At 42.0% G+C, this 25,463-nt stretch overlaps 3 protein-coding genes and 1 long non-coding RNA gene across 18 annotated transcripts in view; 2 read left to right on the top strand and 2 right to left on the bottom strand.

Annotated features, from left to right (window-relative positions):
• Positions 1-3,417, bottom strand: part of CFLAR (CASP8 and FADD like apoptosis regulator) — a 35,745-nt gene extending 32,328 nt beyond the window's left edge. For 2 of the 4 annotated variants that reach the window (XM_073306395.1, XM_073306394.1), the window contains exon 1: positions 2,638-3,401. The gene's annotated coding sequence lies outside the window, so the exon portion shown is untranslated. Of the gene's footprint in view, positions 1-506; positions 548-2,637 lie in introns of all 4 variants that reach the window. The other 2 variants (XM_073306396.1, XM_073306397.1) reach the window with 2 other exon arrangements.
• Positions 2,381-5,944, top strand: LOC140895801 (uncharacterized). The gene is made up of 2 exons (XR_012154357.1): positions 2,381-3,056; positions 3,233-5,944. It is a non-coding gene; the product is annotated as an uncharacterized lncRNA (long non-coding RNA).
• A 9,827-nt stretch (positions 5,945-15,771) lies between these two features.
• NDUFB3 (NADH:ubiquinone oxidoreductase subunit B3) lies at positions 15,772-25,282 on the bottom strand. 3 transcript variants are annotated; one of them, XM_073306391.1, is made up of 4 exons: positions 25,132-25,282; positions 22,817-22,971; positions 19,604-19,739; positions 15,772-16,051 (listed from the first exon to the last, which is right to left on the bottom strand). In XM_073306391.1, exons 3-4 carry the CDS (start codon positions 19,735-19,737, stop codon positions 15,895-15,897), a joined length of 291 nt encoding a protein of 96 aa, XP_073162492.1. In that variant the 5' UTR covers positions 19,738-19,739; positions 22,817-22,971; positions 25,132-25,282; the 3' UTR covers positions 15,772-15,894. The 3 variants fall into 3 exon arrangements, with proteins under 3 accessions (XP_073162492.1, XP_073162493.1, XP_073162494.1); XM_073306392.1 differs by lacking the exon at positions 22,817-22,971 and having other exon boundaries at positions 25,132-25,216; XM_073306393.1 differs by lacking the exon at positions 25,132-25,282 and having other exon boundaries at positions 22,845-22,935.
• The window catches only part of HYCC2 (hyccin PI4KA lipid kinase complex subunit 2), a 98,123-nt gene continuing 97,083 nt past the window's right edge, over positions 24,424-25,463 (top strand). For 3 of the 10 annotated variants that reach the window (XM_073306364.1, XM_073306362.1, XM_073306355.1), the window contains exon 1: positions 24,424-24,691. The gene's annotated coding sequence lies outside the window, so the exon portion shown is untranslated. Of the gene's footprint in view, positions 25,035-25,237; positions 25,453-25,463 lie in introns of those variants that run through there. The other 7 variants (XM_073306360.1, XM_073306352.1, XM_073306358.1 and 4 more) reach the window with 5 other exon arrangements.

Below are 25,463 nucleotides of genomic sequence, written 5' to 3'. Positions count from 1 at the left end.
TGATTTTAAAGTGTCTATCTTTTAGTAGCTTTTGTTTAACATCCTCCTGATATATCAGTGGAATGGAAAAAAAGCGTTATATGACTACATCATCAAGTGTGTTTGCCAAAGTTAGGAGATTGTTACAAGAGGCATGACCTGCTGCTCCCACCTCTAAGATCATCTGCACACCGCAGCTCAATGTAAAAAGCTTGTAAAACACATGTAACCCCACATCTACTTCATCGTACTTACTAGGAAATCTGGAGTCACTTTGGAAGGGATAAATCTTACTCAACAACATCTGATACAGTTGTACCTCAGAACCTCCACCAAATATGGTGACACGATTATGGAAGAAACATGGAGGGCTTCCCCAACCCTCATCCTCACCCCTCTGCATCCCAGACACAAAATTTTACAGGGAGCTCCCCCTCCTGCAGCTGTCAGTAATATAAAGGCCGGGGAAAGCATGATGGGTGGCCTTGTTACACACAACAGAGTGGAAACAAAGGGTCATTTCCTACCTCCTTAGATAGTTCACTTCTTCTCTCTCCATGTATTCAACCTGTGAAAGGCAATGGGGAAAGCCCCAGTGTCAGTGGGGGTGTATGACTGAGGCAGGCAGCTTGTTGTAAAGCTATTATAGTTCACAGTCACACCAAAACCCACAGACCTTAGAGCACAGTGGGACTCCGCTGTGAGGGAGTCATATGGTCTCTGGGGTAAAGGGGCTAGATTCTAGTGACTCACAAGGGCACAGCTGCCCTTCTCTCTCCTCAAAGAAGGGGAAGAAGCATGGCCCAAAGGGGATGATAGGATCATCAGTTAAATACAAGTCTCTGCCTTTCGGGCTACAACACAAACAGGGAGATTCAAAGTTTGGCCCCATGTGCCTTTGTGAGAAACCACCATGCTAAGGTAAGGACACATTTTCTATCAAAATTCTGGCCTGACTTTTGTCCACATGGGTTACACTCTAACCTAGACTCTCTAGGGAAAATTAAAAGATTAAAAAGTATATTTGCTTGTCAGGCCATAACATTCCTGTTCCTTGAATGAACAGGAAGAGCCACACTCAAATCAAACAGCAATGAAAATCCAGTACATTCATTTACTTTTATGAAGCTGTTTCACTCTCGCCATAGAATTAATTAATCCCTGATCCTCCAAGTTACTCCACACACTCCAGACCCGAGTCCACGCAGAGCTAAGTGCAAAAATCAGAACCTAAGGTAGTTTATAAAACTACCACAACAACTTCTGAACCCAGGTAACAGTGATATGCCAGCAAATCACACACAAAGACCTGTATTTCTGGTTGCATCTACCTTGGCTAAAATGGGTCCTGTCATTCACTAGTGACAATAGCAACTGTAATATACCATCTGACCCCAAGCATTTTAACTATGTCTCTAATCCTTCTGCATTATTACAACTATACCCATTGAACTCTGTTTTTCCTGCATGCAATGGCAGCAGACTCTGCACGACATATGTGCAGCATGTGGTCTCGGTGTTTATTACCACAAGGTCACCTCTCAGACCTTAGATTGGGGAACTGAAAGGTTTTTCAAGATAAGACAAATAGTGTGGGAAACAATGGTATTTTAAAGTAGAATAAATGTTGTGCTTGTCAGATTTGACAGTGTTCCTTGAACATAATGAATAGAGGGTTGTTTCCTAACCACAATGGCCATCGTCAAACCAGCAAAAATGGGACCCATAATTCGTCATCACTGTAGCTCTTATTTGGAAAAAGTCTTAGTTCTACAACATAAGGTCTGCTATATGATTCTACAGGAATATAACCAGGGTGCTGCTGGGTTTCTTTGCCATACCAGCCACATGCTGCAAGGACATTGTGCAACCTCTCTGCTGTCATTGTGTAAGCAACAGAAGCAGGGCTAGGGACCACTATTGCAAAACCTCTGTGTGGGGCCTCACTCACCCGACTCTATCCCATTAGGTCTGTTGCTTCTCCAAGTTTTGTTAAAGAAGTTTTTAACTTTCCTTGCACCTGGAAGAGGATCTAAGGTTAGAGACTTAGGTAAAAAGAAATCCATAAGGATTTGATAACCTTTTGCATGGTTCTTTATGAATCAGAATCACTTAGGCCTTAGGGCTGCTTACAATTTGCTCTAGTTTAGTTCAACTGCAGCCATGCAGACCCTAGCTTGGGCACTCTTAGCTCAGTTTCAGTTGCTCCTAATCAATTTTAAACTAAACTGAAATAAGCTGCTTTTAAGGTTTAAGAGACTTCACCCAGCCTCGTGCACCAGTTTTAAATGGCTTTTTAAATGACCGCTGACATCAAACCAGGGCATTAACGTCAGTTACTCGCACCCAAATGCCCTGGATCTTATTCACAGCGCCTTGTGAATCCCCCCTGCCCCAAACCACCACCACGGGCCTCCTCAGCCAGCGGGACCGGCCGTGGCAGCCGGAGGGCCGAAGTCCGAAACCGCCCCAGCCCTTTGTTCCGCTCTCGGGCAGGCAGCGACCGAGCCCAGCCCGGCCACCCGCCGCGCAGGGCCCGGACAGAGGGAGCCGGGAGCTGCCCCCGCCCCGGCGCCGCGGCCAGGTCCGGGCGCGGGTCCCGCGGGCGGGCGGCCGGCGGGGGCCCCGGAGAGGCGGGGCAGGCTGGAGGCCACGCACCTGAAGGCGCACCGGGCGGTCCCGGGGGCTCCAGCAGCGGAGACGACCGGAAGGCGAAAGCGAAACTGGCTGGTCCGCGGCCCCGGCGGCGGGGCCAGGGGCGGGCAGCGACAGCAGCAGCTTCCTGTGCAGCCTGGTGGCGGAGCCCGGCCGGGCCCAGGGAGGAGGCGCGGCTGCGTTCGCCGCCCGAGCGGGGCGGGTCTGCCGGGACGGTGCCCAGCCCACAGCCGAGAGCCGACTGTCGGTGCCCCTCCGGCTCGTCTCCGGGCCTCGCTGTAAAGCGCCCGGCCCCGGCCCCGGCCCCGGCCCTGGAGAAGCAGTCGGCGTGTCACCCCGGGGTGCCGCCCTGCCTTTGTTCCCTCGCTGCGGGGTGGGGACTTGGGAGAGAGTCCGGCACGTCCATGATTTTTCTACCTCTGGTAATTGTCCGGCGCAAACTAGTTGTTTTGTTTCATAGACTCAGGCTTATGCAGTAACGTCCGCAGCGCTTCTTACCGGCTGTTTGTACAATGTGGGGAGAGCGATGCACATTAGTCTCCCCCAGGAGGGCAGGTGATGGGGGATAATAATTTATAACTCTCCCCACATTTTACAGCTTGGAAATCGGGCCGCGTCCTGTAGGACGGAAGTGACTCATGCGTCAAACACTGGAAAGTGGCTTAAGCACCATTCATCCTGCAAATGTTCATGTCGCTTTAAAGCCAAATTTGTGCTTCCCATCGTCGCTGGTTGTGCCTGAATCCAGTCCCTCCTGCGTAATTTAAAACAGTGCGAAGGCCGCTCCACATTATGCGGGCTCCAAGAGGCTGTTACGCAGCAACTGGGATGCAAGGAAATCCTGGCCATGCCCCGCTCCAGTTGCAGGGAAGGGGAGCCGCATAGAAGTCTGTATGCCACCACGGAGTCCCTCTGCACTGGAGGATTCAGGTCCATATTGTGCTGGCAGAGGCACAAAGGAAGCCCAGTTCTGGGGAAAATGTAGCCCTAAATCTTCCCCAATGTTATATTTAAAGGACAATGCATAACAATGTAATATAAGTTTACAGAGCTGCGGTAGTGCTATGAGAGACATAGACATTTCTACAGTTGCTCTTCCTACAAATAACCCAAATACTTTTCTATGTGCTTGAACCACTGGAGGAGAAGAGGTCCAGCAGCCATTCAGTATCTCACCTAGCATATTGTCCAGGGCTCAGTCAGCTGGTTTCCAATGGAATAATGAGCACGAATGAGGGAGGAGCTTGGAAAAGTTTGTTACCTTTATTAATATATATTCAATATTCTGGGGTGCTGGCTAAGGAACCCCTTTTGGGGTGTAGAGCTAAGGTGTGAAAGTCTTCCACATCTGTGGATGGTGTTGGTTTATTATGAATGCACTTACAATAATTAATAATACTGGACAGTTATCTAGCAATTCACAGCTTCAGAGTGTTGTACAAACAGTAATTAATCCTCAAACACTCCTGTAAAGTAGGTATTGCTCCTGTTTTATAGATGGGGAAACAAAGACACAGAAAAGTTATATCAAATGACTTTACTTGCACACAGCAAGTCAGTGGCAAAGCCAGGAGTAGAACTCAGAGTTAATGTCTCAAAACTCTGGGTTTAGAGTGATAGACTACTGATAACATTTTACTTTTACAATACACCTTCCACCCTGAGAGATCAGGAAGCATTTTACAAAACACTGTAAGTGTGAATCATTTCATCCTCACTGAAATGCAGCAGCTGAATACACAGGAACACTATACATAGTTGAGAACAATATGTTATTGAAACTGCAGGGAGAAATTAGATAGGCAAAATGTAATTATTCAAACTGGAATGTGGCCAGACACCAAGCTAATATCCTATCTTGCATAAACATGCTATGAGATATGTATTAACCAGAAGTGGTTAGGATCTCAGTTTAATATCTAAAAGACAGCACCAATAGTACAGAAGGGCTTGTGGCATCATGCCACGGCACTGGATCAAAAGGAAATATGCCATTCACTGAATCAATATCCACTTTTCTTCCTTGGATATATTCTATCCAAGAGCATGGAGACTGAACCTGGGTTAGTAGGAGAGGACTTTTAAGGTCAGAGCCTGAGGTGATCTGGCTGCAGGCTAACAGATATGAATGGATAGTGCAGAGAATTGCTTTCTGCAAAAATCTATGTTAAATTGGCAAATCATCTATTTTGTTCGTACAAGACCATCTACACATAAGGGACTGACATACTGTATTATTTATTCATGCTCTCAGTTTTCTTTTGAATCACTTTCTTAATTGTTTTGTATGATTGCTCAGCAGTTTGTGTATTTTTGTAGATTATATGAGCTAATGTATTTTTCCTTTGCAGTTTCTGAAACTAAACACTATCCTATCTTTTCCACTCTGTCCTCCTTCTCCTGGAATAACACGTGTATATAAGGCAAAATGTATAATGCACCAGTATCTCCTGCAAATTGTAACCAACCTTGTTTGTCTGAGTGATTGTCTGACCAAGAAGTAGGACTGAGTGGACTTGGTAGACTCTGAAGTTTTACATTGTTTTATTTTTGAATGCAGTTTTTTTTGTACATAATTAGACATTTGTAAGTTCAGCTTTCATGATAAAGAGAGTGCACTACAATACCTGTATGAAGTGAATTGAAAAATACAATTATTTTGGTTTTTACAGTGCAAATATTAGTAATAAATATAAAGTGAGCACTGTACACTTTGTATTCTGTGTTGTAATTGAAATTAATATATTTGAAAATGTAGTAAACATCCAAAAATATTTAACATAAATGGTATTATATTGTTGTTTAACAGCGTAATTAATTGTGATTATTTTTTTTAATCACGTGACTAATCACGATTAATTTTTTAATCGCTTGATAGCCCTAGTACTGAGTGAAGTAAAGTTGTAAAATCAATGTTGGCAAAGCAATAAATGAATCATTAACGCCTTTCTTAATTAGCAGAAATAGTTCTCTGTCTATAGACACAGAGAGGATTTCTGCTTGTATTTCACAAAGAATCCAGCTTTGACCATTGTCAATTCTATTTTTAAGCGTGTATGGCTGAGACAAGCTCTCATGTTATTGTATTATTTTACAATCACATGAGATCCTCAGGTCCAGGTGGCTGTTACGGTTTGTGAACCTGATTCTTGATCTGTAAAGTGATCTCATCTGATCTGGCAGAGAGCCGTTTTATTTTTAGGACAGTCATTGCTATGGTTACAGTGAAGGCAGACTTGGTTCTTAGTATCCCTGATTGTGGAGCATTTGCTATGTAATTATTAGTAACAATAAAATAATTTTGAAATTATCTCTAATCAGTGTATTATGTGCATGTAGGGAGGAAAAATTATATACCACAATAGTTTTAGAACATGAATAAGCATTTTATTTAAAATTAAACAACATTTTTACATTCCACAAAACACCAAAATTAGTTATCATAAACCTAGGATACATTGATGAGCTACATTCATCACTGGTGTAACTTATGAAACCATTGAATTGCACCCACTTAGCTAAGCAGTAAATTTGGGTCACGGGAGTCAGGCCTGCTTAACTAAATCTGGGAAATATAGCTGTTTGCATGTAAAGTCTATGAGGCTATGAAATGACTTCATTTCTTCATCCTACAAATAGTCATGGACCCAGATTCATAAGAGTAGCCCTATTCAAGACAGCACTTAGGCATGTGCTTAATTTTAAGTGCTTAAAGTTCAAGTTAAGTATGCACTTAAGAGCTGTCTTGAATAGGAATGGAGTTAAACACTTGCTTTCATGCTGTACTGAGTTGAGACTGAAATTAGTAAGAAGGCAAAGAACTGTCAATTCAATTGCTATTCTTTATCTGAAAATCTGAAGACACAGGACTAGGCAATTCAGAACTGGGCATATTGTTCCTTGTTCCTCTATAAACTCATTATAATATAGTCCTCCTATTACAGTTCTTTTCCAGAAAATGAAGAACCTCTGAAATCGTCAGAACAGTTTTATTCTATTTGTTAACTATCTTTAAACAGAATGATCTGCTCTTTATAAAATACAACTTGTAAGCAATATCTATCAAGTAATGTAACAGGTTATTAAATGTATCATATCTAAGGCTACGTTTTAGTCACGAGTATTTTTAGTAAAAGTCCTGGACAGGTGACAGGCAGTAAACAAAAATTCATGGCCTGTGATCTGTCCATGACTTGTACTATATACCCCTAACTAAATCTTGTGGGGGGACGGCCCAGGGGCCACCGCAGGTGCTCGGGGAGAGGAGGTGGCCTGGGGGTGCCACGGGTGCTCAGGGGAGGTGGCTAGGGACTCCTGCTGGTGCTGGGGGGATGGGGTTTGGCAGTGCTGGCAGGCTCTCTACCCAGCTCTTTGCAGGTCCCCGGAAGCGGGGACATGTCCCTCCCTCAGCTCCTAGCTCTGCATGCTGCCCCCACCCCAACCACCGGTTCTGCAGCTCCCATTGGCTCCACAGCTCCCCTGTGGAGCTAGAAGCTGAGGGAAGGACACGTTGCTGCTTCCAGGGAGCCACCCAAGGTAAGCGCCGCCCAGAGACCTCATCCCCCTCCCACGCCCCAACCACCAACCTTGAGCCCCCTCCCACACGCACCCAAACTCCTGCTGCTGCTGGGGGAGAGCGGTGCAATGGCCCGAGACTGCCCAGCAGCGGCTGCTGCAGAAGTCCCAGAGGTCCTGGAAAGTCACTGAATCCATGACCTCCAAGACAAACTCACAGTCTTAATCATATCACATACATAAATGTTTACAGGTTTCAGAGTAGCAGCCGTGTTAGTCTGTATCCGCAAAAAGAACAGGAGTACTTGTGGCACCTTAAGACTAACAAATTTATTAAAGCATAAGCTTTCATGGGCTACAGCCCACTTCATCGGATGCATAGAATGGAACACATAGTAAGAAGATATATATATACATAGAGAAAAAGTGGAAGTTGCCATACAAATTGTAAGTGGCTAACATTAGCCAAACCGGACAGTCTCTACGCAAAAGAATAAATGGACACAAATCTGACATCAGGAATCATAACATTCAACAACCAGTAGGAGAACACTTCAACCTCTCTGGCCACTCAGTAAAAGAATTAAGGGTGGCAATTTTGCAACAGAAAAGCTTCAAAAACAGACTCCAATGACAGGTTTCAGAGTAGCAGCCGTGTTAGTCTGTATTTGCAAAAAGAAAAGGAGGACTTGTGGCACCTTAGAGACGAAAAAATTTATTTGAGCCTAAGCTTTCGTGAGCTACAGCTCACTTCATCGGATGCATTCAGTGGAAAAAACTGAATGCATCCGATGAAGTGAGCTGTAGCTCACGAAAGCTTAGGCTCAAATAAATTTGTTAGTCTCTAAGGTGCCACAAGTACTCCTTCTCTTTATATTCCAATGAGAAACTGCTGAGCTTGAATTAATATGCAAACTAGATACCATTTACTTGGGTTTAAATAGAGACTGGGGGTGGCTGGGTCATTACACATATTGAATGTATTTCCCCATGTTAAGTATCCTCACACCTTCTTGTCAACTGTCTAAATGGGCCATCTTGATTATCACTACAAAAGTTTTTTTCTCCTGCTGATAATAGCTCATCTTAATTAATTAGCCTCTTGCAGTTTGTATGGCAAACATATAAATGTTTACATGGCACCTTTTACCCAGAAGGATCTAAAATTACATTACAGTCTTTATACACAGATTACAGATATTGGGTTGAATCCCATTTTCAGTGTACCTCCGAGAGTCTTTGAAAATAAAATACTAATAATGTATGGCCAGACCTTCAGCTGGTTGAAATTAATGGAGCTATGCCATTTACATCTGACCCATGACATTTAAGGGCCTGATCCTGCGCTGCTGAAGTCGAGGAAATATACCTACTGATTTCAATGGAAGCAAGATCAGGCTCTAAATAAATACACGCCTGCGTGCTAAAGCACTTGGAGTGCTCTGTAATGATTCAAAATTACAATGAGATACAGAAAATAAAATCTCAACAGTACACCAAACACAATAGCACCTGCAGATTAGTTTCTAAAGGTTCTTTGAAGCCTGTAAGAGAACTAACATAAACCACTGGCAGCTCACGACATACCTTAAGGCCAACATAGCATAAAAAAAAATCAAAAGTATGCACATCAAAAGGGCACACCACTGCTAGACAGTATTCGTGTTGTGCTGCAAAGAGTGTGTTTGGTGGGCGGCATACACATGTCTGATGCACAAGACTCATAAGCATTTCAAAAAATACCGTAGCTAGTGTTAGCTTGAGTAATACTTGTTTCCTTCTATGCTTCCATCTAAAACCACGTCATCACAAGCACAATTTCATACAGGACCCAGCTGGAATAAACAGTGCACACCAGCCAATCCACATGTGTATTCCAGGCAGTGGGACCTGGGGCTCAGTGTGGAAATACTTTGTACATTGTACCTTACATAGCATGTCTTGTTTTGCTTTACAGAGAATGACACAAGAGCATGAGATGCTTAAGAAAGGATTAAGTAAGACAATGAGCCTTAGTAAAACAAGCTGTTGTTGTATAAACATCATCTTGGGAAAATATCAGATGGAGGTGTAAAACTCCACTGAAAAGTACAGCTGCAATCCCATGATCACAGACGTTTACTGGGCTGTGAAAATAAAGCTTTGTCATAAGAAGGGTTGTATAAAAAGTGGCATTTTAGCAAATGTAAGCCTCTCCCTCCAGGAAATAGAAATCAGGAGTTTTTGCACTCCTGTATTGTATCATGATACGATTATTGCAAGAAACCCTCTCTTGCCAGCACCCTCACACTGAAAGCACACTGCATGATATTTGGTGTTAAAGCAATGTCATAGAAAAGCAGGGTAAGGAAAACTGTGACTCTCCTCATGTAATGCTGTGAACATGCATACTCCCTGTTATCATAGGCTAAACTGAGGTTGCAGATCAAAAGGGGAAGTGATAACACTGACATTATAGCCATGTCTGATGTTATATCCATGGACATTATAAGCAAGGAAAAAATCACTATTCTATCTGTCTAGGTTTTTATAACAGCACTTACCTTCATATTTCTAAGGCCATGAATCAGGAAAGCATTTAAGCACACCTTAAGTCCCATTGACTTTGAAGTAATTGACACACTGTGCTGTTGGTAGCATGAGGTAGGTAAAGGTGGCAGATAACTGGGGACAGACCATGATATTGACCTGTACTGGATTTATTTTAATATTTTTGTTGTTGCTTTTTCATTTTGGTTTTATTCTTCATTTAAATATTTCAATTTCACTTTGCATCAGTTCAAGCTACATAAAGACATTATAGCTGTTGGACCTGTGAAAGTAGAATGAATTATATTGAAATTGTAATTCATTAAAGAAATGCTGCTTGAAGAGTTTGTTGAAATATAGTTGTCAGGAAGAGAAACATTAAGGAGTGTGAGACAATGGGTCCTCAAACTAATGAACTTAGAGCTCCTACTGAGCTAGGAGATTGGTAAACATTAGCATGCAAATAAGATATGTATGTATATTTGTCAGTTTCTGCTTCCTTTTGTCTCCTATGTTAAATTGGCTTTGGCTTCTGTATAAATAAGTTAGATTGAGCTTTTGCAGGGGGCTCACATATATCTGGGTACATTGGCAAAGTGCTTTGCTAATAAACAGAGTGGTCTGACAAATTATATGAGTCCTGAATCTGACTTTGACAGACCCCACAGCAAGGATGAATGAGGCACTATGAGACTGCCAAACTCTATGGCTAAAGGGCAACTGGAATATTTCTTCTTTCTGCTGTTCATAAGATGCATTTTCAGAATGTTGATTAAATGGCTACAAACATATGGACCTACCACTATTCATTGACTATAGTTTAAAATACAGATAACATATTTGCATTTACTCGTAACAATCCATATAATCAGAGCTATTTCTCACGCAGAAAAAACATTCCAAAGCTTGTGCTTTCCTTTATTCCAAAAACCCCACACACCAGCTTGAGGGCTATTATCACCATGGGCTGGGGCAAATGCATGGCCTGTGTCTTGGTCTCTGTCCTTTGCTACAGTATTCTCTGGGGTACGTATCCATTTTGCTGAAGGTGCTGTCTGACTATAAAGTACTACACACTGTCCACTACATGTGGACCTTTTTAGGATTTTCACTACTTCCATCTCTTCTGGCAGCAGGCAGAAAAGCCTCTGTGAACTTGGAATCTATCTTCACTATTGAATTTAATTTTGGTATACAAGCAAGCTAATGATTTAGTACCATGAGTGAGTTTTACATGCAGTGTTAAGTAGATTAGACTTTAACGCCCATGATTTCTTGGTACCCAAACCCTGAAGTGCAGTAATTAAAAAAATTCTGTAACAAATAACACTGCAGAGCTTTAGATTTATTATTAAATGGTTTTCAGACCCGTTTACAATTTAAAACGTTATATCTATTACCACCTTTTTCAGTCCCAGCTCTGCAAACTCAGCCTAGGATCCGAATAACAAAATAGGATCTTGCTAACATCACTGCTAGTAAATATTTAGTATTTGGAACATTTAGCCAACAATTCTTTTGACGATACAGGAGCTATAGCACAATTAAGCTCCCTTTATAGCATTACAGAACCCAAAATAGCTAACAGGGTAAATAATAATTTATTGTATTCATAACAGTGAGAAACTGTAACTCTAAATGCATACATAAATAAATCTCAAAAAGAAGGTGCTATTTATAGGTATTCAGGAAAATAAATGTCAGCACATTTCAGTGTAAAGGTCTAAACTTTTGAATAATTAGCCTGTTGATCTAACCAAAAAGGATTAATGTAAGTAGCCACGAGCCATGTGGGTGCATCAAGTGTAAGTGCAGAAAACCAGAGTTCATTATAAATATTAGGGTTGGAAAGAATCTCAAGTCATGCAGTCCATTCCACTGAATCAATGCAGGACAGTGGTCAAATTTCTACAGCACACATGTTTGTTCCCTCTTTAGCTTTAATCTCAAGTGGTATCTCAATAATGACAATTCAGCAACTTTCCTTAGCAAATCATTCTGTTGTCTGAGCTTACTGTTAAAAGGTGTCAGAGTAGCAGCGCGTTAGTCTGTATTAGCAAAAAGAAAAGGAGGACTTGTGGCACCTTAGAGACTAACCAATTTATTTGAGCATAAGCTTTCGTGAGCTACAACTCACTTCATCTGAATGCATCCAATGAAGTGAGCTGTAGCTCACAAAAGCTTATGCTTAAATAAATTTGTTAGTCTAAACGTGCCACAAGTCCTCCTTTTCTTTTTGTTAAAAGGTGGTCCATGATTGTGTTTACATTTTTCTTCTGTTTTAGGGCATCATTTGCAACAGTGTTTACCAAAGAAAATTATTTCCACTGACTTCCTTTCCTTGGTAGCTATGATTTTCATATTCCCAAGGAAAGATCTTTTGTGGAAGCTGTACAAATCCAGTGATTTCAACCTCTCGCCAAAGTTAATAATTGTTGAAATCTTTTACTATATTTGTCTTGCTTTTGGATTTTCAAGGCACAAGGCAACATGCTGCTACACAACTGAGATCAGAATGGACCCCTTACACAATGCTATGTTGCAGCGAAGAGGCAGTATGTGTTTGATAGTCCAGTGTTCCAACTTCCACATTGGCAGGACATTTCACAGAAATGGATAATTTAGTACGTTTAAAATCTGGACCAAAGCAGCCCCTGTAACATCCTTCACACCTTGTCGTAAAAACCTTGAGTTTAAATATATAAATGTTAAATCTGGCAGCAAGTCACAGCAAATTTTCTTATTACAACACACGTGGGATATTAACATGCAGTGTGTCTCTTAAAAAAGAATTAGTTAAGAGCAATCAACTTGGCTTCATATTCAAAAACAGAGTAAAAAATGGAAGACAAATATATATATATATATATATATAGTCTATAAACTAAATCCATACAGTAGAACAATTTAATTATTGTTGAAAACAGCATAAATGGAGAAAATATTAAATTATTTAATGTATGACAATGTTCTGTTGATATATAAATTGGGACATTTGCTGCTCTAATCATATAATGTATTCGTAACATCAAATTTAAAAAATAAATCCAGGTCTGAAATTTTGTAATTTTTACTCAGTGACACTGTAACAGCCGTTATATGTAGTATTTGTTTCTATCTTGATGTTCTTCCACTTATTTACGAAAAATTGTCAAAAATTGTGTAAAATAAAAGCCATTGTATTTTCTTATTACACCGTCATTGATGTAAACAGGAAATTATCACAATCTTTTTCTAGTGGTGCTGATAGCAGCCTACCAGTCTCTCTCTTCCTGAAAGACATTGGGGAAGATTTAAACCCTCTGTGCTTTTAAGGGAACAATTTATTTAGATATTTGTCGGCAAAATTTGTAACTCCCATGGGCCCACGCTAAGAGGAGCCCCTGACTCCCCACAGGGGTAATGTAAGGAGAATGGAAATCGATGCCTGTTCCCCACTCCCAGCTGTTGACATGCCCATAGCAGCCCTGCCAACACCCCACAAAGAGCTTCCTTAAACTCTCCATCTCCCAAAAAGTTCATGTTTTTTCATTAAGAAAAGCACAACTTAGCCTTCCTATATAACTGAGTTTAAGAAATGATTACTGTTTTCTGAGCTGCGAATTAGAACGTTCTACCTTACCATATGGTCAACTCTATGGATAAATTGTTTTTTGGGTTGTAGATGTGTTAGAATAGATGAGTTATTTTATGTATAAAATCTGGATATTCTGACCAAGCGTCATTAAAGAAACCTTGCCAAATAGCAGTGTGGAGCATCTTGGGTTTTCATATACTATTTACCAGGCATTTGAAGTTATATGTATTTTCTGAGCTCTGAGGAGACATATTCTTTATCCTTGTTATCCTGTTTTAATTAAGTCTCCTGGAAAAAACATTTGTCTTTGAAATACGTTTTAGAAGATCTTTCAGTAACACCCAGTGCAACTGAGGTAGTAAAAAAAATATCTCCCGTATCTCACACTCATATTCTCATTTACTTATTGCAGCACTTGAGCTGGCTCAGAAGATTATCTTGTGTAAGATAAAAACAACGAGGAGTCCTTGTGGCACCTTAGAGACTAACAAATTTATTTGGGCATAAGTTTTCGTGGGCTAAAACCCACTTCATCAGAAGCATGGAGTGAAAAAATACAGTAAGCAGTATATATATTACAGCACACGAAAAGATGGGAGTTGCCCTACCAAGTGGGGGGGCCTGTGCTAACAAGGCCAATTCAATCAAGGTGGAAATGGCCTATTCTCAAGTGTTGGCAAGAAGGGGTGAATATCAACAGAGGGAAAATTACTTTTTGCAGTGACCCAGCCACTCCCAGTCTTTATTCAGGCCTAATTTGATGGTGTCCAGTTTGCAAATTAATTCCAGTTCTGCAGTTTCTCATTGAAATCTGTTTTTGAAGTTTTTTGTTGAAGAAAAAGTCTGTTATTGAATGTCCCAGCAGACTGAAGAGCTCTCCTCCTGGTTTTTGAATGTTACAATTCTTGATGTCTGATTTGTGTCCATTTATTCTTTTGCATAGAGATTGTCTGGTTTGGCCAATATACATGGCAGAGGGGCATTGCTGGCACATATCATATTGGTAGATGTATGTGCAGGTGAACGAGCCCCTGATGCTGTGACTGATGTGGTTAGGTCCTATGATGGTGTCCCTTGGATAGATATATGAACAGAGTTGGCTACGGGGTTTGTTGCAGGGATTGGTTCCTGGGTTAGTGTTTTTGCTGGGTGGTGTGTAGTTGCTGGTGAGTATTTGCTTCAGGTTGGGGAGCTGTCTGTAAGCGAGGACTGGCCTGTCTCCCAAGGTCTGTGAGAGTGAGGGGTTGTCCTTCAGGATAGGTTGTAGATCCTTGATGATGCGTTGGAGAGGTTTGAGTTGGGGGCTGTAGGTGACGGCTAGTGGCGATCTGTTACTTTCTTTGTTGGGCCTGTCCTGTAGTAGGTGACTTCTGGGTACCCTTCTGGCTCTGTCAATCTGTTTCTTCACTTCACTGGGTGGGTATTGTAATTGTAAGAACGCTTGATAGAGATCCTGTAGGTGTTTGTCTCTGTCTGATTGGAGCAAATGTGATTCACCTGCACATCTACCAATGTGATATATGCCATCATGTGCCAGCAACATGGCTACCACTCTGAAACTTGTGTAAGATAGTTTCCCAATCAGTTTCCACAGTTGCAGTTAATATTACTCTATAGAGTTATCTTCTCTGCAGTACATGGCTTAATTCAAAATACCAGCTTCTCAATACATACTGAACTGAGAACATTACCTCTTTAACATTACCTCACACTGAATTGTTAGCTTGGGCTATCACTTGGAGTTTTGCCCCAAACCCAGCTCTCATTCACACAAAGATCTCTGTCTCAAGTTTGTGGTGCTTTAAGCTTATGCTAGCTGAATTGTGTCTGGGGGAAGGGTGGGACTGTTAAGATAGACTGCTGCTGACACTGGAGAATGCAGCAGCTGAGTTACAACAACTTATCAGCTGCTAAGCCAACTATTCTATGTAGATCAAGTGTCATTTTACAGTGAGCAAGACTAGCTCAAAGACAGGAACTCAAGTATACTAATGAACTAACTGTTGAAGTGAAGACAAGCCCTATGTCAGCAGTTAATAAGCTATTTTTAGAAATTACATGTGCTCCAGAATCTACGTTTGCATTAAAAAAAAAGTCTAGGTAGCCATTTGTTTGCATGAATAACCTTAAAAGCATGATTTCAGCCTGAGTTGGCAGACAGCCTGGAGCAACACCTCTGAGGGCAGCTCCAATTCACTGTATGGAGTTATGATCGAAGGCTAGTGTTAGTTAACTGTTGATCTGTTCACTATTTCACAGCTGATCAAAGCTTGCAAGAAAGGAGGGGTGTTAGTATTGTGAAGAGCTGTACAATAGGGTACAAGCAGCTTCTTCTTTTGGAGTTTCAAGTTGGCAGAGCATCAATATTATTTTCCTCACTAGTTCAATCAATGATACATATCATCTCACGTGGATCTTGTTTTTCCATGAATCAAGTCAGGTTTAGATTTGGGAGCATCATTGGTAAGTTTTTATTTTTTTTCCCTCCAAGACAAGATGACAAAGCCACAGAAACATGCTCTTGCCAATGAGAAATTTTAATAGGCATCTTTACATGTGCAACAAAAGCAGTAAGCTATTGTATAACATTTTAATTTAGAACTGTGTAAATAACTTTGAGAAGTTCTGCTACTCCATCTTCAGTGATGTCCTCCATTTTTCTTCGGAGGGAACAGTGTGTACTCAACCCCAAGAGCTACCACAAAGGCTACGAATCCCCACTTGAAACCTTTGGTGAGAACGTCCATAACAGTGACAGGTTTTGCAAAGCCACCCATATATCTCCATGCTTCATTGCTAGGAAAAACCAAAACCGACAGATAGAACAAAGTTAGAAGATCCACTCAGATTCCATATGACAACACAAATGCATTTATATGCAAAAAGTTATTTTCAATGCATAGCTTTTTTGAATGTAAGGTTTCCATAGTTAAAGCACTCAGGAAACTTCAGGAAATACTATAAAGTTAACTATGCCCCCTTATGCATGTGTGTCATGCCAACCTTTAATTACCATATTACATGATCACATAAGACACCTTCAGTAAGAAAATATATTTTTTCTGCAACTTTAGCTATACATGTGCAGTGTCTTCTGTTTCTGTGTCCTACTTACTTTCTGTATGCTGGAAAAACAGAACCCACAAGTTGTTTATATACAAGATATGGAGTGAATGAAGCAAGTGCTCCTGTGCCACTTCTGAATGAGGCAGGTGTAAATATCATTATTTTTATTACTTTAACATCTAGGAGTTTTAGTCAGACACCAGGACCCATTGTGCTAGGTACTGTACAAGCACAGAACGAAAAGACAATCCCTGACCCAAAGAGTTTACCATCTAATGGTAAAGCATTAGACATTTCCTTGCTTGAGTCTTACTGGTGAAATTAACATGCAAGGCACTGAATTTAGCCTTATGGAGCGGAAATCTATCAAACTGCATGAAAAAACTCGTCCCCACTGTATTTTCCACTGAATGCATCCAATGAAGTGAGCTGTAGCTCACGAAAGCTTATGCTCAAATAAATTTGTTAGTCTCTAAGGTGCCACAAGTCCTCCTTTTCTTTTTACTCTCAACATAGTTTGAATAGACCTTTCTGTGCTGTTTAAAAAGATAGATATTCTTTATTTCTATCTTTTGGTTTAAAGACCATAACAATCTGTCTTATGCAAGCCTTTACCTCACTGAGCATTTATGTGAACTACAGCTGTTACTACCTCTTCAGTCATAAAGTACTTAGACTTATCAGATCCAGATGAAATATTAAATCCATCACAAATAATATAATCTGTTCCAGAAACAAAGCTCTGAATTCCACTATCATATTTGCAGAGGACACAGAGACACAGCTAAGGAAAAAACAATCTACCAGAGGATAAGAACCTAAATCAGAATCACCATCACCGCATTTGATACTGATAGTTTTGATGAGAGTCTCAGCAGAGTTGTCAAGGACTGAATGGTCTGTAGACACTCATCTACCCTTTGTCCTGTGTAGGTAGTGTCTCTGCCTCAGGGTTAAGGCACACTGGATGGGAGACTTGTTCTGTAGGTGCTAGTACTTTGTTCCTACTAAGTGGATAAAGAATTTCAGTCTTCAGGGCTGTAAATCTGTATTTGTTCACCAGGGCTAAATCTACATAGAAGTTGTACGTAAATAAATTAGGCTACACTGGTCTTAGATTTCCCAGCCTTTTGACAGGTGCCAATACCAACTAAAAGAAAAAAGCCCAGAGAGGTTTTGCTACTTTAGGATTCTTAGTACAAGATATTCTTCAGAAGGACAACATTAATAAATGTAGGTTTCAGAGTAACAGCCGTGTTAGTCTGTCTTCGCAAAAAGAAAAAGGAGGACTTGTGGCACCTTAGAGACTAACCAATTTATTTGAGCATGAGCTTTCGTGAGCTACAGCTCACTTCATCGGATGCATACCGTGGAAAACTGTATGCACGGATACCACGGTATGCATCCGATGAAGTGAGCTGTAGCTCACGAAAGCTCATGCTCAAATAAATTGGTTAGTCTCTAAGGTGCCACAAGTACTCCTTTTCTTTTTATTAATAAATGTAGTACACAGATCTTGATACTTCTATCATGTCTTCACTAAAGAGATTGCTATGAAACTAGTACTGAAGGCTTGTCTCAGTGTGGGATTTAAGCATTGCTTTATACATAATTCTGCATTAGGCAAAGACATGCAGGAGAGATCCAATACTTTAATCTACAAGAGATTCTGCACTTTCTTCCTTAGTCAATATTCAACAAATCCAGTAAACAATTCATTTTTTTCAACTCATAAACCCGTGTTCTGAGAAACACGGCAATTTTTCACCTAGGAAAGGGAATAAACAGTATGAGTTTTTCTAAGCCCTATGCAGCATTTTGGAGCAGTTTCAGAGCAATATACTTAGGAAGCATGTGCACAAGAGGGTGTGGGATTAATTTACTGGCTATTTATGCTGCATTTTGGAAGAATGTGTTGGAGTATGGCCATTTTTTTGTTGTAGTAAACTTTACTCCTGCAGAAAAGAGAAATATTATTGTGCTCCTGATAAAATTAACTATTTAACTAGAGAGAATTTTATAAGCTTGAACTCACAAGAAATAGAAGCAAGAATAAAAAACGGAATGTCAGGGGCTTACAAAGTAGGGTTCAGAGACAGCTGATAACCGTAGATAGTTAATACCTGGTAACACAACTCCTGGTAACATTAAAATATAGTCATTGACATAAAGTTAGAGACTATGTAATACTCTTACACTATCTTCTGAACAAATAAAAGCAAATAAAGGATCACTCAATCCACCCAAACCCACCCCCAATAGGTCATAAGAAGAATTGATACAGCAATATCCCCCCAACAGCTTGCTTTAAAACTCATGGTAAAAACTGCATAGCAGTATAGGAGGAAGCAGGTATGATGATTTCCCTATAGGACCATGGAATAGCTATTGTAGGGCTTTTGTCTTCCTGTAGAATGGGACAATGGAGCATGAGGCATGCCACTTTTCATTCCCGAAGGCTGAAAAATGGTAAAGGAGAATGTTATATATTTCTCCCCATCCAAGCCCTATCTCTATAGCTATCTAAACAATGTATAATAGCTCTAGGGAGTAAAATACCTCCCCAGTTCAGGGGACTAAGATCACGTCTTCCATGACTTGATTCACCTTAACAGTTTTCTATATAATTTTCATGAACTGCTTAGCAAACATAGAACAAAGCAGAATGAAACCCCAAGGCATCTGCTACTACAGTTCAAAACTTCAATTAAAGGCCTCAATTCAGCAAAACACTTAATAAGCACACAAGTAATCCTGTTCCTATTCAGCAAAGCTTTTAAGCACATACTGTACTGAAGTTCCATTGAAATCAATGAGATTTAAGCCCATGCTTAAGTGCTTTGCTGAATAGGGACAGGATTACTCACACACTTAAATTCAAGCATTGTTTCAATGCCTTGCTCAACGAAGGCCAAGATCATGGAACTCCCCAACTTAAGTATTTGTGGGATAGGTCAGGCTAAATGTAAACAGTGTGCTCACCTCTCCTGCAGAACAAAATCTGGAAGGACATGTTTTCATTTAATCATAAAACATCAAAAAGTATGGCTGAACTTTACAATGTGAGGAGGCTCTGAGGGTAACGCAATACAAGTAACCTCTACACAAAAAATGAACTACATTTTTTTATGTGTTAACGGATGTACTCTAGGTGTTTTTCCAGCGTTTTTGCTAAAAAGAACCATCCACAATGACATCACAAGGTTACAGGAAGTGTGCACACGTGTGTGTGTGTGTGTGTGTGTGTATCTACATATCTGAATGATGCATTCTCTCACTTACCGAATCCATGGGTCTCTGAGACCCCGCTTAGCCAGTTTTTCTTGGACATCCTGTAGTGGAGTACCCTCTATCTTCCATTGTTTATAGTCAGGGAGTTCCATTTTCCCATGACCATGCTCATGTCCATGCCCCATGTCTGCAGGAAAAGATTAAAAAAAACCGACAGCTCTTTCAAGGTACACAATTTACTTTTGTTTGAACAGACTTCCTAAGACAGACGTTCTCCTTCGGAAAATTGGGGAGGAGAGGGAGAGTGATTTCTAACACCACCGTACCGTACCGAGGCAGCTTCAGCAATGTTGTAAACAGTACTCCTCAGAATAGAAACAGATGTTTTATTAAGAGTTCTAATAATAAATAATAATAATAATGTAGAGATCCTTCACGCTGTGCTTCAAAAGTCAAATTTTCATGGTTAGGTATGCTATACTAGTTTTGGTAAATCATTTCTGATTAGCAGCACTTGACCAATCTGCCTGGGGTTCTAACTGTTCAGTTCACTGAACTCCAGTGACAGCTAGTGTACCAAAAGGCAACATTCTTCTCTGATAATCATTGTAAGGGAATTTGTGAACACTAGCATTTATCTTCTTTACAGAACAATACTAGTTTCTACTCAAAGTGACTAGCACTATGTGGATTTTCAGATACAAAGCTGAACACATTAGAGATGTTGCCCAGGGAGATGGGAAGGATTTACATATGATTGAAATATATAAAAGCAAACATTGCAGGACATTAGAGATGACAGTTTATCCAAATTTGGTATTGTAATGTCATTGTGATCCTTTCACAGATGCTAATGTGTTTTCAAAAACACTGTCTAGTATAAACATTTCTAACATTTTTGATTGAAATATTTCATGTTGGAAATCTTTTTACCATTTAGGAAATTACATTACCATTTTTTCTGAGCACTGATGCATTAAATCTCCTTATTTGAATAATTTAAATTTTAAAATAGTCTTATGGCTTCAAAAATCTCATATTGGATAATGAAAGACACAATTTACCATTTTAGGAGACACTCTTTTAATACTCTAATTTAATGCTACTATGGCTTAGTTCTGCATAAACTGTACCCTAATAAACCTGGTTAATCACAACTCCTTTAAAATTGTGCATTAAAATACCTGGAACCCAAAAAGGGGAGAAAGGGGGAATAGAGTTTGTGTACATGCTTGCACGCCCCCCCCCGCCCATTTTCACCAGAAATTCCATCTCCACCTGAGACACCGTCCCAACAAAAGTTCAATTGAAATCCAATGTTTCTGCAACGTTTTGGTTTTGACAAATCAGCATCTTCCAACAAAAAGTGTTCTGTCAAAGAATTCCCAACCAGCTCTACTTATTATATAGTACATGCAACTCCAATGAATATTTTGAAACTTAACTACCAGTATTTAATTTGAGGGACAAGGTGTACATATCACAATGCATGAAACATTTCACTCTGTTCTCAAATGTCTCATTGGACACAGCTACAGCCATAGAAGTATGTCAAAGAATCTATTTTTTTGTTAATTGGTATGTACTGCAATTTGTATGCCAGTTAGGACAGCCTGTATCCTGCTTTCTTAAAAGATCGTCTCTCTCTCTGAGCAATACTGTTACCATGGCCATCAACAAAGGTATATATGGGCCCTTCATATTTGGATCTCACTCCCTGTCTTTCGGCTGAAATAACCCAAGTTTGTTGACCTTTGTGGTATGTTGAAAATTTCATTTTTTTAATCTCAGACTGTTGGGAAAGTGAAGTTGGACAGCTGGTATCTGGGGAGGGGGAGTACTTTAATCTTTTTGCACTAAGGGGTTAGTCCATTATCTCAAATATATGGTGAAAATCAGATGCATTATTCTCTACTGTATGAGTTTTAAAGAAACATCAAAGATGTCCAAAGCACGAGACAGATTTTTTTTATGTATTATAAACCAAAAATGAATAGTAATTTGACATCTTGGTCTTAATGAATTTGATCAGACTAAGCAGACTCAATGTAATCAAACTATGAAAGTGTTTAAGCCCTGACCTAAATCACAGATTTTTAAGGCTAGAAGAAACCACTTTGATTGTTTAATCTAAATTCCTCCATATGACCAGCCTGCTCTTCGTGGCCCTTGGCAAGTGGACAGCAGACCAGTTTGGAAATCATCAAGTTAGACAAATCAACGTCACTGATCATGTTAATATTTATTAACAACATTTTAAAATTATTCAACTCACATGACGCCTACAAAAACAGTGTTTCTGTCAATCTAACTAGGGACATTGGCTTTCCAAACTCATATTGTAATTAACTCTTTGGACTACTGATAGTGTCACAGCTGTGTACCAACCCCCAATGGAGCTGATTTGGCTCCTCATCACCGAAAAACAAAAAGATAGGGCCAGATCCTCAGCTGATATAAGACAGCATAGCTCTGTTGAAGTCAACGGAGCAACAGTAAAGGCCCATAAACAAGCAGAGGACAAGCTGATGAGGGTGGAGACAAAGATAGTTATTTTATGATAGTAGGGAATGTATTCTGATGTTCTGCGTTTTAAATTGTTGTACATGTACCTAGAGCTTTGGTTGGACTCTTTTATAAATAAAAACTAATGATTAATGAGGGCAATTTTGGGGGAAGGTGTAGAGGGTTACCTATTGAGTAAAAGAAGGAAGGGCTGGAGGAGAAAATGTGATAATTTTTAAGTGTCCTCTCTTCAAAAAACACTAAGCTGTCCTATCAGCAGCGGTTTGTGACCTCCACATTTCAACATATTTTGTTGGAAAAAGTAAGTTAAAAATGATTCAGTATTCCTAGTTTTTAACAGAAGTTAGTTGACTGTAGTGGTGCTAAAAAGAGGTGATTGAAAGGGCCTCCAAGACTTCTGGGGGACAAGAGGGAGATGGTGTCCAAAGACTATGAAAGCCTGAAGGAATTAAAGATGGAGATAACTATATATATTTTCCCATCAAAATAGTAAGGAAGAGATTTGTATAACCCTTTCCCAGTTATCCTTCTACTAGGAACCATTTTTCCTCGTGGGAAGATATACTAAAAAAAAAAAAATACTGGGAACACGTATACAGTGTATCACATCTAAAAACCAGTGAGCTATTCTTCAATAGCAACAGAGCACTGAGACAAACACACCAGCACAAAGCCAGGGGCCAATGAACAGTGCCTCCAAAGAGCAACGCTTAAATACTTATACAACATTTTTCATACCTAAATCTCCAAGTGCAAAGACACTTACAGCATCACACAGCAGTTCAGTGGCAGAGCTGGGGTTTTCTGGCTCCCAATCCGTGCCCTGCCCAGGCGGCACTGCCTCCCACCCACTACAAAGGTGACTTATTCTGTGGTGGTTTATGTTTATAGCCCTAGCAGAAAATCAAGGTCAGAAGAGGCTATGTAATTTTTAAAAAATCCCTTAGTCACTGAAATGTAAATAAATTAGAAACATTCAAAGTTGGCGGGGGGGGGGGGGCAGAATCAGGTGAAGGTGGCAAAGTGGGAAGGGGCACACGGGGGGACGACTGGGTGGAGGAAGAGCACAAGGAGGTAGGGGAGGGTTAGGTAACACAGGATGCCCATTCCCAGGGACAGCAGTGGGGGTGGTGGAAGGAGGAGGGCTGAGGAGAGGAAGAGCACTCCGGTTGGAAAGGGTTAAGTAACACACGATGCCAAGCTGGAAGGGGTTGCACGTGCTTAGGAAAATAGGATTAAAATTGAAATGATCTGGACAAACTGGAGAAATGGTCTGAAGTAAATAGGATGAAATTCAATACGGACAAATGCAAAGTACTCCACTTAGGAACGAACTATCAGTTGCACACATACAAAATGAGAAAACACTGTCTAAGGCAGAGGTCACCAACCAGTAGATCGCAATCGACTGATTGATCCTGGAGCCTTTGCCAGTCGATCACAATCTCTGGCTGCTAAAAGTCCGGTGGTGCAGCAGGGCTAAGGCAGGCTCCCTGCCTTCCCTGGCCCTGCACTGCTCCAGGAAGCAGCCCGCATGCCCCTGAGGCCCCGGGAGGGAAGGGGTCTCCGTGTGCTGCTCCTGCCTGCAAGCACTGCCCCTGCAGCTCCCATTGGCCGGGAATGGGGAACTGCAGCCAACAGGAACTGCAGGGGTGGTGCCTGCAGAGAGGAGCTGTGCGTGGAGCCCTGTTCTGCCCCCGCCCCCAGGCGCCACAGGGGCATAATGGCCACTTTCGGGTACGGCGTGGGGCTGGGGCAGGCAGGGAACCTGCCTTAGCCCCACTGCACCATCAACTGGGAGCCGCTCGAGATAAGTGCTGCCCGGCAGGAGCCTGCACCCCAAACCCCTAGCCCTAAGCCCCCTCCTGGAGCCAGCACCCCATACCCCCTCCGGCTCTCCAACACTCACCCCAGCCTGGAGCCCTCTCCTGCACCCAACTCCCTCCTAGAGCCTGCATCCCCTCCTGCATCCCAACACTCTGCCCCAGGCTCAGCCCAGAGCCCCCTCCCACACTCCAAACCTCTCAGCCCCAGCCTAGAGCCCACACCCCCTCCCAAACCCCAACCCCAGCCCAGTGAAAGTGAGTGGGGGTGGGGGATAGCAAGTGACAGAGGGAAGGAGATGGAGTGAGCAGAGCGGGGCCTCGGGGAAGGGGATGGGTAGGTCCTGGGTTGCACTTAAATTAAAAAAAAAAGGGATCTTGTGCATAAAAAGGTTGGAGGCCACTGGCCTAAGGAGTACTGCAGAAAGGAATCCGGGGGTCATAGTTAATCAGAAGCTAAACATGAGTCAACAGTGTAACACTGTTGCAAAAACAAAGAAAAAAAAAAAAACGATTCTGGGATGTATTAGCAGGAGTGGTGTGAGCAAGGCCCGAGAAGTAATTCTTCTGCTCTCCTCCTCCGTGCTGATTAAGCCTCAACTGGAGTATTGTGTCCAATTCTGGGCGCCACATTTCAGGAAGGATGTGGACAACTGGAGAAAGTCCAGAGAAGAGTAACAAAAATGATTAAAGGTCTAGGAAACATGACCTACGAGGGAAGATTGAAAGAATTGGGTTTGTACAGTTTGGAAAAGAGAAGACTGAGAGGGGACAGGATAACAATTTTCAAGTATGTGAAAGGCTGTTACAAGGAGGAGGGGGAGGAGAACTGTTCTTCTTAACCTCTGAGGGCAGGGCAAGAAGCAAGGGGCTTAACTGGCAGCGAGGGCGGTTTCGGTTGGACTTTAGGAAAAACTTCCCGCCAGGGTGGTTGAGCGCGGGAAGACGCTGCCTCGGGAGGCTGTGGAATCGCCAGCGGTGGGGATTTTTAAGAGCAGGTTGGACAAACGCCGGCCAGGGGTGCGCTCGGTCAGACGTAGCCCCGCCGGGCGCGCAGGGGACTCCATGACCTCTCCAGTCTCCGGGCCTACGGTGCTACGCCCCAGCAGCGCCCGCGGGTGGGGGCGAGAGAGGTAACGCACGATGCCTTCGCCCAGGGACGGGGGAGGGGAGAACCGACACCGCTGCCTCCCGCGTAGCGCTTGGGCCCTCTCCGCCCCTCCCCGTTACCTGGCCGCTCCGTCACCCCTGCCCAGTCCGGGCGCACCGGCCCCGGAAGCGGAAGTCGCCGTCGGAGATTGGCTCCGACAGGGAACGCTACCGGGCGCGTAGGTTCCGGGAGCTTTTCCTGCCCCGCTGCCGATCGCTCCGAGCCGGCGCCGAGGCCCCGCCCCGTTTCGCCGGAGCTGTAGCCGCCGTTCTTGGAGGCGAGTCCCGGGTTCCCAGCCCCGGTGCCTCGCGGCCCTGGGCCGGGGCACGAGTGGAGGGAGAGGCGGAAATAGCCAATGAGCGCGGCGCTTGTTGGGGGGGAGGGAGCGGCCCCGTGGCCAGGTGCGTTGCGG

This window comes from Lepidochelys kempii, chromosome 11 (assembly GCF_965140265.1).
Source record: "Lepidochelys kempii isolate rLepKem1 chromosome 11, rLepKem1.hap2, whole genome shotgun sequence".
Taxonomy (NCBI): domain Eukaryota; kingdom Metazoa; phylum Chordata; order Testudines; family Cheloniidae; genus Lepidochelys; species Lepidochelys kempii.
Note: the sequence above shows the minus strand (reverse complement) of the source record. Positions and strands in the feature narration are given on the sequence as shown.

Bases quoted from the DNA above. Each gene is read 5' to 3' on its own strand.
- NDUFB3 (XM_073306391.1), bottom strand. From the start codon at position 19,737: ATGGGGCATGGACATGAGCATGGTCATGGGAAAATGGAACTCCCTGAC. The intron at 16,052-19,603 runs GTAAGTGAGAGA...GGTTTTTCCTAG, and splicing joins CTCAGAGACCCATGGATTCG to CAATGAAGCATGGAGATATA.